General features: G+C 46.2%; 2 protein-coding genes across 5 annotated transcripts in view; both read left to right on the forward strand.

Annotated features, from left to right (window-relative positions):
- etv6 (ETS variant transcription factor 6) overlaps positions 1-11,775 on the forward strand; it is a 22,562-nt gene extending 10,787 nt beyond the window's left edge. For both annotated transcript variants that reach the window (XM_031865724.1, XM_031865725.1), the window contains exons 3-8: positions 5,197-5,361; positions 8,223-8,357; positions 9,608-10,207; positions 10,384-10,526; positions 11,029-11,129; positions 11,239-11,775. In XM_031865724.1, the coding sequence (XP_031721584.1) occupies positions 5,197-5,361; positions 8,223-8,357; positions 9,608-10,207; positions 10,384-10,526; positions 11,029-11,129; positions 11,239-11,341 (1,247 nt within the window). In that variant the 3' untranslated portion in view covers positions 11,342-11,775. The remainder of the gene's footprint in view (positions 1-5,196; positions 5,362-8,222; positions 8,358-9,607; positions 10,208-10,383; positions 10,527-11,028; positions 11,130-11,238) is intronic.
- Positions 11,776-12,642: 867 nt separating this feature from the next.
- Positions 12,643-14,064, forward strand: part of LOC116393412 (chemokine-like protein TAFA-2) — a 52,496-nt gene continuing 51,074 nt past the window's right edge. For 2 of the 3 annotated variants that reach the window (XM_031865733.1, XM_031865731.1), the window contains exon 1: positions 12,643-13,108. The gene's annotated coding sequence lies outside the window, so the exon portion shown is untranslated. The remainder of the gene's footprint in view (positions 13,109-14,064) is intronic. The other variant, XM_031865732.1, reaches the window with a different exon arrangement.

Below are 14,064 nucleotides of genomic sequence, written 5' to 3' on the forward strand. Positions count from 1 at the left end.
GTGTGTGTGTGTGTGTGTGTGTGTGTGTGTGTGTGTGTGTGTGTGTGGAGGAGGATTCTGCCCTGCCGCTCCCACCTGACAGGGAATCAATGACCGGAGACGCACAAAGCGGCGAGGGGAGATGAATAGCGTGAGCATTGACTGTGGAAAGGTGTAGCTCTCATACCCACATGTCCCTGAGTCAGGGTGTCAGAAGGTCATGGTCAGCCCTCCTCCTTCCTCCTCCTCCTCTGTCTGGAGGAAGAAAAACCTTTTCTTTATTGAGATAGCAAGACCAATATCCGCCTACTTCTGCTTCGGGAGAAAAGGCAAACATGTACTGAGTGACTAAGGAGCTTTTGAGCAAAGTCCCGGCCGAACCGATGCAACACTGCATTTTTGTTTACGTAGTTACAGTTCGTTTAGGTCGAGCTAAGCTGAAATATATAATACATAATATATGTATATTTTCAGGAGTTTAACAGAAAACAATATCTGAGATGTATGACTGTATGACTCAAAACACAGCATGTGTGCAGTTTTGTTCCAGTTTTACAAATAAAGAGAAAAGAAATGTGACGCACTAGAAAATCGGAACACGACAGTTTTTTTTTTTTTTTTTAGTAATGACTGTACATTTCTTTTGGTAAAAGTTACTCGTTATGCTACAAAACAAGACAAGTTCAATTAACAGCTATTCTTTTCAAAACATTTTTAGTTTTCTTAGATCTCCATGGTTCATTTTCTCATTGAATATGCAGCGGAAGCTGAGATCTTCTCATTCATCAACCAGTGCTACTGAAAACATGTCTAATTCAACAGCTAAATATGAGAAAACTAGTTAAAAACAGCCTGTTCACAGGTCCACAGCAGTGATGGAGGTGTGTCTTGAGCTTCAGCACCAAAATACAGTGAATCAGATATGTTGTGATGAGTCTGCTCCGTTACATTTGAAAGTTGAAAATCCTGTCCTGTGTTTGACCTATCCACCTCCCCTCCCTCCATAGTGAGTCTTCCTCACTGTCTGATACTACGTCACTACCGCTGACTGTTGCATATTCACGTGGATGCATTTCATTTGTGTGCCAATCAGGACAGATGATCTTAATCGTCTTTCCGTTGGCACTGTCTCCGTGCCGCCACCACGTAATGCGCCGTTAACAGATTGCTGTCGTTTCACGTATTTCTCTAAACTCACGTCGTGTATATAGTAAGTAGTTGACGTTAGCTTGAGAAGAGTTCGCTTGCTAACAAAGCAACATGACCTAAAATCAATCGGATAGATCGGAGGCAAAATGATCAGTTCCCTCTCAGAAACGGACCGTGTCTCTTCATCTTGGCCCTTTTTTAAAATGGGACATGCTGGGGGGGGGGGGGGGGCACACTCCCAAGTCACTGTTTGTCAGTCGAAGTGTCAAGAGGCAGCCGTTGAGTCGGGTGAGAGGAACACAAGGAGCGGTGTGGCAGCAGTGCGAGTGTTGGTGGGACGTGCAGAGCTAAGCGGACGGGACGGGACCTCTGCGCTCCGCAGCAGGACGGACCTCATTAACTCGTCTGGCTGTGAGGGGAAGTTGAGGGCTTCTGTACCGCAACAACGAAACAAGATACCAGTGATCTCATCCTCCTCTTCCCTTCATTCATCCTGAGCGCTTATGAGTTGCCTTGGCAACTTGTGCGCTGTGTGTGTGTGTGTGTGTGTGTGTGTGTCAGTTGTGCATGAGCGGGGGCCTGAGAAACCACAAAGTGAAAATTATGTGTCATCAGAGAGGATTAGGAGCCCACGGTTTAGTCAAGGGCTTGGGATCCTGCTGCTGTCGTGCTCGACGTAAACACACGCACACACACACATATATTCACTCTCATGAACAAAGTGAATCCGAGATGCATTCAACAAAGGCAGACCGATGACGAGGAAGACTGAAATTGATTTTCTTCCCGTAACCTGCGACACGTCTGTAACAGATTCTCTAAAAGAAAACCAGAGAGGACAAAATGTATCGGAGGAAGTGTGTGAACGTGTTGAGGGAACAGCGTGTCTGTTCTCCTCTCGCTCCCCGTTCATTTTTACTTTCCACCTCCTAAGTAAGCAAAGGATGTTTTTGTCTCACTGGCTGCACTGCGACAGAAGGTTTTCTGTCTGCATCGCATGGATGCGAGGTACAAAGCAAGGTCCCGAATCTCGCAACTTAAATGTGACTCAGGTTTTACGCCTGAATCCGGTAAGATCAGCGTTGACGCAGCTGCAAGTAAATCTCTGTGATTCACCTGCAACCGTCATAGTCTTGGCAGCCTGCTGAGCAATGTTAGCATTGAAGACAAAGACACACGTCAATGGAGAGAGAGAAAAAAGAAACTTTGTGGCTCACTGTAAAGTCATCTTAGTGTGATGTGTGAGTACAGGGTTACATATTAGTGGACAAGACTCGAGAGTTGATCCGGCTACCGTTAAACGCAGACTCAAGAGCGCACACGTGCATGCTGGGGTTGGAGTTGGGTATGAACGGCTGCAGCGGTGGCGTAGCTTTCAGGGGAGCAGTGTGGCAGTAGAGGAGTTGGCAGAGCACACCACTACAAACGGAGGATGCGTTTGATAAATGTCGGCATAAATATGAGCTCTGTGAACAAGCTCGCAGGCTTCGCTTCACACATTGGTTACGTCCCACAGTAGGTATGCAGTCACAAGAATCACACATGAGCAACAACTCAGGGCTGTGCACAAATGTCCCGCTCTGTGAACTCCACTTGAGCGCCGGCCAAGTATCCGTTTCTCTTCCTGTTTGACTTTCCTTCCTCTTTTTTTTCTTTTTTCTTGCGTCTTTGTTTGGTCCTCTCACTCTATGCGCTGCTGCTCTCATCACTCTTTCCTCTCCGTTTCCACTCCATTTCCATTCATTTTTCTCGTCTCGCTGTCTGCTAATAAACCTCCCCGGCGTCGCTCTCTAACCTTACCGCAGGAAGTTTCCTGTTCTGAAAAGGAGCCCATGCTGGATTGCTTCCTGCCAAAGTGCGTTGTGGGACACGTTTGTTTGCACCCCCATCCTCCTCCTCCTCCCCTTGTAGCTTCCTCCTTCGGGCTCTGTGCAGATGGCTGAGGCCGGCGGACCGGATCTCGGAGGGGTTTTGGCAGAGCAGCGCTTCTCTCCGGCTCTGGAGAGAGCATACCGCAGCCGTGACCCCGCGACCCGGGCTTCACTGCTGCCGGCCCCGGCGCTCTCACAAGTCAGCCACCAGAGACGAGCGTACAGCTGCTGCATGCAGTGCAGATGGCGGCTTGATTCAATATTGATAGGTCAATGATGCATCCTAGATCCATCCTTGTTATATAGTCCAGTCAAATGTAACATCAAATCATTTGCAGAAGCTACACAAGGGACAAAAACAACCTTATTATTGATGAAAAAGTTACCTACACTGCTCTAATCCATGCATCATGAGGATTTACACAGAGCATATTAAACGTATTCGGGGCTAGGGAAGAAGCCAATCCCAGAAACCCAGTAAGAAATATGAAAAAATACGGCTCCTTATCGGCCCACCACTCAGCCCTGTGGTTGTGAAACACCTGCCGCCCGATACCTAACACTTTCTTAGGATGTCTGTTGTCAAGCGGAGGGTCAGAGCGTGACAGGCCGTAAGCTGTGCTTCAGATAACCGAGGCCTTCCCGGGCTTATCGGCAGCGCCGCTCTGTGACTGCAGAGGACTGGGAGGGAAGGGGAGAAATGGGAAATCTGACGATCTAGACGGTTTCATTTTATATTGATTGCTCTCTGTGAAAACTTCCTCTGTTTGATGGGGGTGGGGTGGGGGGAGCTGGGGGGGGGGGCCTGAAAGCGAGCACAAGGTTCCTATTACTTGTCTGACAGTGACATTGGCGGCCCGAGATAACAGCTGTCCGACTCCCAGAGGAAGTGTTTGAGGCCGGCCGATAAGTGAGATGTAAGAAACGAGTAGTGTGGGTGTCACTGGATGCTCTGATCGGAGCTATACACTGCTGTGTGTGTGTGTGACAGAGTCATACTGTAAATCTTTGGGTTACACCAAGACTGCAAAATGATGCGATGAGGTGGCCGTATCTGTGTAAACCAAAGTACATTTTTTTTATGTAATGTTAAATATAAATCGTGTTATGTCAGACAATGTCAAGAAAATCGGAGTTTAAAAACATTTCAGAAATAGTCTCAGTGGTGGAAAATAAATCTAATTTGATCAAGCCAGATGAGCTTCTGTTCTGACTCCATGAAAAAGCAGGAAGCTAATATAAGCGGGCACGGGGAGTAATGGAATACATGGGCCGGTGTCTCATCGCAGTTCAGTGCATGTTATTGCAAAGCAGGACGGTTTGCACACTTTACAGTTCATCAATATTATTCTTTTGGCTGAGAGGCGTCTCCGGCATGAAAAGACAGTTTGATCTTTGTGTCCCGATTATTTCTGCCCTCACAACTGATCTGAGAAATGCTTTTGCAACCATTCTGCACAACGCTCAAGTTGAGCTCATTTTTATTTTCCCAGTGACGCCTCTAAGATGCTTGTTGGTCACCAGTGCAGATGTTTCACACTCCTGTTCCCACAGCAGTGAAAGAAACATTTCAGAGTGCGAGGGAGGGAAACAGAAGAGATACTATCGTTGCCGTTTCCTCTGCAGTCTTTCCCTCCATGTGTCCTTGTCCATTTATACACAAACTAATAAAGTGTCCGTCCTCTGACTGCACACATCATAACAGATCAAATACAATCTCTTTCTCCCTTCTTTTATCCGTGTTACTGGTTCCGTTTTCTTCCATTTAACCTATCATCTCCTCATCTTTTATTCTAACCTCCTCTCCCTTTCTGACTCGGTCTCCTCCTTCATCTTTTTTTTTTTTTTTTTTCTTTATCTCTGCTGCCGTTCCTGTAATCACTCCCTCCTTTTGGCTTTTATCTCCACTTCCTCAATATCCTTTTTACTGCCTCTGCCTCCTTCCTTCCTCTCCCCCTCCCCCTTTCCTCTCTCCCCTCTTCCCTTCACCCTCCCCTCCTTCCTGCCTTTCCTTCTTTTCTTCCGTCCTCCCCCCCACACACCAACCCCCCGTATTTCTGCACCCTTCTCTGCTGAGCTCATCCTTCTTTTCCTTCCTTCCTTCCTTTCCACCATCCCCTCTGCCTTGTTGCTTCTTTACCCAAACCCTGGTCTCAACTCCCTTTCCTCCATCATCTCCCCCCCCCCCCACCTGCAGGTCTGCAGCCAGTCTTCTGGAGCAGGGACGACGTGGCCCAGTGGCTGCGGTGGGCCGAGAAGGAGTTCGCCCTGCGGCCGATCACCAGTGGCTCTTTCCAAATGAACGGCAAAGCCCTGCTGCTGCTCACCAAGGAGGACTTCCGCTATCGATCTCCCCACTCCGGTACTTGTTTGGCCTTATTTCCACCTCCTCACGAATTTCACAAAGATAATAGGGGCTCAGTCCAGACTGGGTAAACTGGAGACACCAGTGAAAGGTTTTTAAAATGAGTCACTTTCATTGATTGCATTAGATGGTTCTTATAGTCCAACTGGAGCAATAACAAGAGTGGGAAACAGGAGTTACCAGCGAGGGAGAAAGAGCAGTTTTAGATCATGGAAACAGAAAAGAATCACGGAAAATAAGTGCAGCTATATATAGAAGAAGAATAAGAAGAAGTAACACCAGCGGTGTTAAAAAGGCTGATAGGATTCCACCAATAGTTTGGGTTCCTCACAGATAAGATGAAATAAACATCTATGATCACACATTTGTCTCACAACAAATTAGGGGTCCGATGTGTCCCTTTGTGTTTTCGACCGATATTACAGTTTATTTGAACATGAAAAGTTGTAGCTTTAAAATCAATGTGTTTACAGCAAAACTACACCCTTTAAAAAAATCAATAAAGTGCCGAGGAGGGAAGGCGGCAGTGTCAGGCGACAGCCGTTACAGCGAGGCTGCTGGGGGGAGGAAGTAGAGGACGGTTTATCAGGAAGTGCAAACCGACCTCAACTGTCTCCCCGGCAACGCCAGCTGCCGGGCGCATGAGAATAATGCAAAATAAGTCAACTGATTTCCTTTGCAGGCTTTTGGATTTCTATTTTGACATGAATCAGGATTCAAAGTCTTGTGTGTTCTCGGAACTGTGCACAACACATGGTCGGTCAGGGCTGTGTTGGTCATAAGAGTGGGATGGAATGAGCCATCAGCGTTGTGAAATATTAAGATAAGACGAGGGAGAAACCCTCCACAGCCTGGAATAAAAAGGTCATCTTATGTCCGGAAAAGTATGGGAGCCGTATGTAGAGGACTGAAAATGAATGCATAATCTATGCTGAAATAAACAGGGACATAAATGAATTCATGAAGAAAAGAATAAACAAATGAAACTGAATCAACAAATCACAGGATCGATTCCGCTCCATATAAAGCTGAGCTTTATGCTTGCTGCAAGATCTTAATATGGATGAATACATCAAATAATTTTAGACTTATTTTCAATTTATTATCTATTTCTTATTAATTTTTGCTATATTATTTATGTATTTAATTTGGCTTTTATTCAATTTATTTAATTTATTTATCTCATTTATCTTATTTAATTCAACGCTTAAAGTACTAATTTATTTCAGCATTTATTTATGCTTATTATTTATTTGATTTAAACCGATTCATTGAATACGTCATTAATCCTCTGTAGAGCCAACCAGGACGTAAGCTCTGGTTCAGTGTATAAACGTGTCCCCTTTACATTTGATTCCACGTCGTGAGGAATAAGCTGCAGCTAGAGAGACGTGGCCCAACTGACGGCTTGTGTTTCCATTTCAACTCTGCAAAAATGTTCACATCCTGTTAAGAAATCGTGGTTTGGGGGGGGGAAACAAAACAAAATTGGAAACCGTGATTCATCATCGCAGGTTTTTATTATTTGTCTTCAGTCGTCTCAAAGTGACACCGACATCATTTAGTTGTAAAATGGTTTCATGCATCAGCAACCGTGGACGCTATGATAACATTATTTCAAAACACAGTGTATGGGGAGAGATAAAGCCGACAGCGATTGATTACATTTTAATATGGGTTCGTCTTGGCCCTGTTGTCAGTGACATCAGTAGAAAAAAAGTCATTTTCGGGAAGCGAGCAAATGATTTGGCCGGCGTTGTGTCTGTTTCCTCCTTTAGGGGATTGTAAGATTGCAGTTCCCATCAGTCCCTGCTGTGTGCCATATTTTCCTCTGTAAACGCTCTAAGAATAACACTGTTTTTTTTTTTTCTCCTGGCATGTCTTAACCTCGCATCCCACAATAAGCCACGCAGTTTGTAGAGCTACGTTACAGCTGTTTGGACTTGAACACTTGTAATGGGACCGATGTAGAGCCACAAAGGGCTGCGCGTCTATCGGCTATGACTGGCTGTCAGATGACACTTTCTTCCGTTTCTCTAAAGTCTTTGTGAGTCACATTGATAAACATGTTCTTTTGTGAGCAGCTTTAAGCCAACACGCGAAGTTTGAAACTAGCATTTATAAAATGCAGAATCAAAGCAAACTGTCAAAGCATCAGGAAGTGGGAATTCCCCCCCACACACTGCAACTCAACACCGCAGGACCAGAAAGTGAGAACTGAAAGGTGTGTGTGTTTGTGTGTTTGTGTGTGTGCGTGCGTTTAACATCACTTCCTTTAAGAGAATCATTTCCTTGTTATGGTAAGCCTTAAAAAAAAAATCCCTCAGGCTATGTGTGATGGCAGCCTTTGTTCAAATCCGAGTTATTCTTTAACCGTGGAAGTGTTCCGTTCCGGTGGCGGGAGAGGAGCTGCCGCCATCGGTGTTGAGGCAAAACAAACAGCTGTTAATGATTCAGTGAGCTTCCTGCTCGGGGCTTTGTGCCTGGTGTCACCACTACTGTACGAGCACTTAGAGGAGAATGCCAGGGTCATATGGAGCTTGTGTCAACATCTAGTTCACGTTGGCCACCAACTAGCATCGCCTGATGTAGAAACACTTATTCTTAAAGCTGTGCACTCACTGAGTCAACAGACTCGGATGTTTTTTCGAATAAGTCTTGAGTTGCCTTAACGCCTCGTCCTGAAACGTCACTCGTCTGCGCCCTCAGAGACTCTTCCATTATTGCTCAAGCTCCCCGCTGCCTGGAAAGCAGAGAGAAGAAGAAGGGGAACCAAATTCTGCGCAATGACGCCAGCGCTAACTTCCTGTTTTACGCAGCCTACCTGTGCTAACCTCTGATCTCTTGCATCTCTGCAGGGGACGTCCTGTACGAGCTGCTGCAGCACATCCTGAAGCAGAGGAAGCCCCACGTCTTTTACCCGTCGGCCTACTTCCCCGGGAACTCCTTCCACTCGCTGCCTGAAAGCGCTGCGCAGCACCTGAAGCTTGAAGGTCAGTCCCATAAACGGCATCGCCTCCAGACCCGCGCTTGGTTTTGGGTTATTGGAACCTACGTTCCTCCATCAGTGGCTTGTTGCTATGAATAAATGCTACATTCTCAGTTTTTCCTCCAGCATCTGTGAGACTATTTCAGCTACATCTAGCAGCCATGTTAATAAAGAATGGGAAATATAAAATCACATATTTTGTTTTATTACTTACACTATCGCGCTGTGTTTATTGTCATGCACCAATCAGTATGTGCAAACATACTTCTGATTCAGATAGCCCATAATCAATCATCCTACAGCTATTTATATACTTATAACATTATACATGCGTACAATTGTCCAACTGTCATCGACAATCAATACATATTTACACTGACTTCATTACAATAGCAGATCTTGTGATCGGGATATCACTTTTTCTAACGTAAAAAACATATAAAGTTGTGTTATTATTAGCTACTTGTTTAAGACTGTAATTACATGTACCAAATGTAAAGTTGTAGCTGAGTCTTCATGATAATTACACCACTTCACTTTATTTTTTTGAAAATTAAAAGAGTTTGCAGCCGTGTTTGTTGTAATCAAGGAAGCAATGATCCTTTTGTGGTTATGACCCAAATACAATCAGATGGGTTGGATTAGTGACTTCACATGTCGGCAGTAAAACCTGCTCCACAAGGAAACGCTGCTTTGTTTAAACAAACTGCCGATCACCAGTGGCTGGATGCAACTTTGCTGCTATTTGTCACGACCGTCTTCCTTGTTTGGAACCACTTTGTACATTTTTTGGGGGGTTTTCCATGTTGCTTGTGCCTGAAGGAATCAAGGCAAAATTCCCACCACCTCCAGAGAACTTCTACTGAAACTCCTCAAAAAGAATATAATCCTCTTTCTCAGCCTGACCGCAGGACATTAGTGACACCTAGTGGTAATAAGCACCTCTGCAGTGGGGACGCATGACTGCACAAGTTGTCAAATCTCTAAAAGGCTGTGAAAACTATGAAAAGCTACAATCCACCACTTCATGTCATGCTCTGGTTCTGCTTCTCTGCTGCTGTGAACAGACATGAGTAGAGACAGGCTTCTTACAACTTCAGATGACTCATTCGGACAAACTAATGTGAACATCCTATGGAACATCAAATGTTGTGAATTTCCTATTATACAAAATTGTGTTGGCTCTATTTGAATATAAAATGGTGTAAATTAGCTGTAGGTATTGATCCCATGTTGTATCTTTTGGAACCACAGAAACGGTACGGCGGGCCCCACGTGGTTCAGAGCCGCTCCCCCAGCATCCACCCACCATCGAGCTGCGGCACCGCTCCCGCTCCCCCCACCACCAGACCGCCAGGCGCTCCCCTCCGGAGCCAAACCACCCCCGCGCCGCCAACGAGGACCACCTCCAGACCTTCTCCCAGCTGCCCGACAGCAACCACCACCTGTCCGAGGAAATGTACCCTCTGTCGGTGTCCCCGGCCGCACCCAACGGCCGCTGCGCGACGCCCCGAGAGGCCCCCTGCCCGGGCAGCCCCGGGGGCCAGGAGGCGGGCCCTCCTCGCGTCATCCAGCTCATGCCCAGCGCCATCATGAACCCCCTGCTCCTCAGCCCGAGCAGGAGCGGCGGGGGTGCCGCCATGGACTTCAGGCACAGCCGCGGTGGGCCCCCGTCTCAGGCGACGCTGGAGAACGGGCGCGAGGGGAAACTCCACGGCCACCACCATCAGATAGCCCTGTCCCAGCAGCAGCATCTACTGCAGCAGCAGCAGGAGGAGGCGCTCTACAGGAACCACGTCATCATGCCCGTGTCTCCTCCAGAAGAGCCACAAATACCCATCGGACGGATAGCAGGTAACACTTAGCCCTCTCACGGTTACAGGTTGAAGCTACGAGACATCTGTTGCTTAGGTCACAATGTGAGCAGACACTCACAGAGACAGGACTTATCTTACTTATCTTGTCCCTTTTGGAATTGTCTGAGCATCACAAAACAAAGCACCGTGTGTTTCCCTGTCGCGTCCATGCAGACTGCAGGCTGCTGTGGGACTACGTCTACCAGCTCCTGTCAGACAGCAGGTACGAGAACTACATCCGCTGGGAGGATACAGAGTGCAAAGTCTTCCGCATCATGGACCCCAACGGCCTGGCCAGGCTCTGGGGAAATCACAAGGTAAACACACACACACACACACACACACACACACACACACACACACACACACACACACACACACACACACTCTCAGCGAGCTCCAGGCGTGCAGCTGTTGTCGTCTATGATCAGACTGCACATTCCCAGTTGTTCTCTCTAGGAGAGTTTAAAGTAGCCTCGATCGACGGGCCTCTGATCGGACAAAATAGAACTACACAAGTGCTTGAACGCGGTGTGTGGCTGAGAGACACCACAGCCTGTGCTCATGTGTGTGACACGCTGCTAGCAGCCGGTGGGCAGCACAGATGTCTGGAGCCTTGTATACCAGCTGCTATTACAAAACACAACAACAAACAATCTGTATCGGCTCATCAGTGATCACAATCAATATAGAAAACCCCTGATGGGGCATCTCTAGTTCAAAGCATTAGTTAGTGCAGCTCTAAATGGATCAGGTCATCCAAAGATGTAGAAAACGTCTCATTTACTAACGACACTTTTGTTCTTTCGCCTCTTACAGAACAGGACCAACATGACGTACGAGAAGATGTCGCGAGCACTGAGACACTACTACAAACTGAACATTATCAGGAAAGAGCCTGGACAAAGACTTCTATTCAGGTACAGCAACTCAAAGATACCTTTTCTAAACGAAGCTGGTCACACTAGTCATGACGTATTCGGATCTATTCTACAACAGAAGTTTAAATAAATGTGTCACGTCCACCAGGTTCATGAAAACCCCCGACGAGATAATGAACGGACAGACGGACCGGCTGGAGCACCTGGAGTCCGACACAGACGAACAAATCTACATCAAAGAGGAATGCTGAGGAACTCTGGGAAAAGGAGTCCATGAACTACTCACTACTACTACAGCCGCCGATGCCTTTCAGAAGCAGCCTGAACAATCGCCGTTCAATCTGGAGCGCGTGGACGTTTCGCAGACGGACGCGGAATCTCTCTCAAGATTGCCTTAGGATGATATTTTCCTAAAGTACAAAGAAAATAAAAAAAACAGCATCAGTTGTTGTGCTTCTCTCCCGATGGACAGAGCTGAAAAGACTTTCTAAGTGTTCCCTCTTATTTCTGAATGAACTGCAAAAGCCAATCACGTTGTGCTTTATGTCACTTTGATGATTTTTTGTTTTGTCTCCTCACATGCATTATACTGTGGAGGTTCGCTGTTTGTAAAAAGAAAATTGGGTGTGTGTGCGCGTGTGTGGCTGGAATGTTTTCACCATGGAATAAACATTTTTTGATCAAACTGTATTCTCTTAGTTATACTTCAGATATTCGCCTGAACATGAATCACCTTTTTTTTCCTCTAGCGGCTTCCGGTTTCTCTGCAGGAAGGATGTCAGTGAGGTTTGGTGAAATAACGTCAAATGTCCACATGATGGCAGTACTGCACCTTTTTAATTTATTTTTCCTTGGTGAGAGCGGAGCAGCAGAGGCTTCTGACTGCAGTTAATTAAACATGCCTAAAGGGTCATTTACAGGATTAAATACTGCTGCACTCCATCATATTGATGCAACTTTTGGGGGATGGAAGAAATGATCGGATATTGGTCTTTTGTGAACGTCTTGCATTTCTCAGTGGGAAATTATCACTGCTCAATTATTAATCAAATGCCATTTATTACTTAATTGCCATTTCAATGCAGCAATCCACTAATTGCGCCGTGGCAGCTGGACTTTGCTACATTATTTTTGCGTTACACTTCCTAAATGAGTGATTGTCTTTAGGCTTGTGACAAAATCTGAATAATTCTGTTTAGTGCATCATTATTCTACAAATGTCCAAATGAGCCTTGACGTATGATGATCGCGCAGATCGTTGATTTCACAATATCGTGATATTGGTGCTTTTCCATATCTAATGACAGCGTTATTGATTATCACATCGAGCTTCAATTTGGAGGCGATAACAGAAGCAACGCGCCCTTCTTTCCGGACCGGTGATGTTCAAGTGAACAAGTCACATCTGCATATGACACACGTGCTTTGACGGTAATCGGGATACTGTAACGTGTTAGCGGCGGAGGTAGCGGCGTAGCGCTGTGCGCCGTGCGCTCCGGAGTCTCCATAAAAGTTAGTGCGCGCAGAGCTGAAGCTGTCAGACTGGGGAAGGACGCGGCGGAGCAAAGACTGCGGGCTGAAGTGATCGATCAGGATCGATCCCACTTTGACAAATTATTACATTCATAGTTACAGTGCGCTGCGATCGTCTGGGTGACTGTCAGCCACCAAAGGCGCACCAGCGGGACGCAATTAAAGCGTATTATCAGAGTGTTGTTTGTGGACTATAACGGAATAAGCAGAGGTTTGGATGCAGGAGAATCTCAGCTGTGTGGCGGATGAGATGCCAACGCTGCCGAGTAAGAAGACTCGTGTGTGATTCTGACAAAGCTGTTTGATTTCATCCGGGAAGAAGAAGGAAAAAAAGAGGCACCACTCCCGTTTTTTTTGTGTTTGTTTTGCTCCTGTCTAGGACGCAAATGTCTCCACATCAGAGACACACCACTGGATTGTAGCAGCAGCCCCACCGATGGTTTGAGAGGGCGTTAAGGCGCGGGAAGGGAGTGGGACAATTACAGGTAAGAGCCATCCACGCGAGCCCGACGGTCATTTTCTGCCCTCTTTCGGGGGCCGTTAGGAGTTTCCTCGCCGGCTATAGTGCGCACAGAGAGCCTCTCTGACCATCAGCCCCGCATCAATATCCAATCAGGACCGAAATAAGTACTGGGCCCGGTTTAAATGTCACTCCTGATTCTCTTGAGGCTCACATTTGTACTTTTCATTTGCATTCATTTATCTGTGACTGATTCATAAAATACATTTCTTAAAAACAGGAGAACGCATCAACGGAACTTTCCTCCACTAACAGACATCAGATGCATCTTTTTTGTTGGAGTCATTCTTGTACATAGTGCAGTGATGCCTCATACTTGTTTACACGAGGGGTTTTTATTTGGTGTCATTTTCATTTTTATTTTACTTCATTTCATTACAGGGTGTGTCTAATTGCTAGATTTTTCTCTTTGAAACATGACCTCATTTAAACCAGACCCCTGTGTAAAATGAATCATGTTTTAGTTTAATTGAGCTTTGGGCTTCAGTAAGTGCAATTTCCCAGTTGTTAGTCCCTGCCATCAACTCGCTTTTATTTCACCAAATCAGTGCTTATACTTCCATCGAGTCCTCAGTGAATACACAACCAGGTTGAGTTTTATGGAGTCAGTAGAGGTAAACAACGTCTACACTGCAGTCTGGAGCAGATCAACTCACGTCTAAAGACATATTCTGGTCTGTATAAGATCTCTGAACTGATACTGGATGTATAAACATCTTGTGGTTCGGTGTTATTGGCAGGTGTCAGTGGAACGACCAAACTGCTGACAGGAAATCAACTCATTTTAATAGCCACGTATCGATTTGACCTCCTGCACCGAGACTAATGTCAGCTCACCTGAAGCTAATCGAGTGAGTCCTCTGATGATGAAATACACTGACACAGCGGTAGGAGGTATGGGGGGGGGGGGGGGGGGGGGGG

Source organism: Anarrhichthys ocellatus, unplaced genomic scaffold (assembly GCF_004355925.1).
Source record: "Anarrhichthys ocellatus isolate YVR2014 unplaced genomic scaffold, GSC_Weel_1.0 scaffold33, whole genome shotgun sequence".
Lineage (NCBI taxonomy): Eukaryota > Metazoa > Chordata > Actinopteri > Perciformes > Anarhichadidae > Anarrhichthys > Anarrhichthys ocellatus.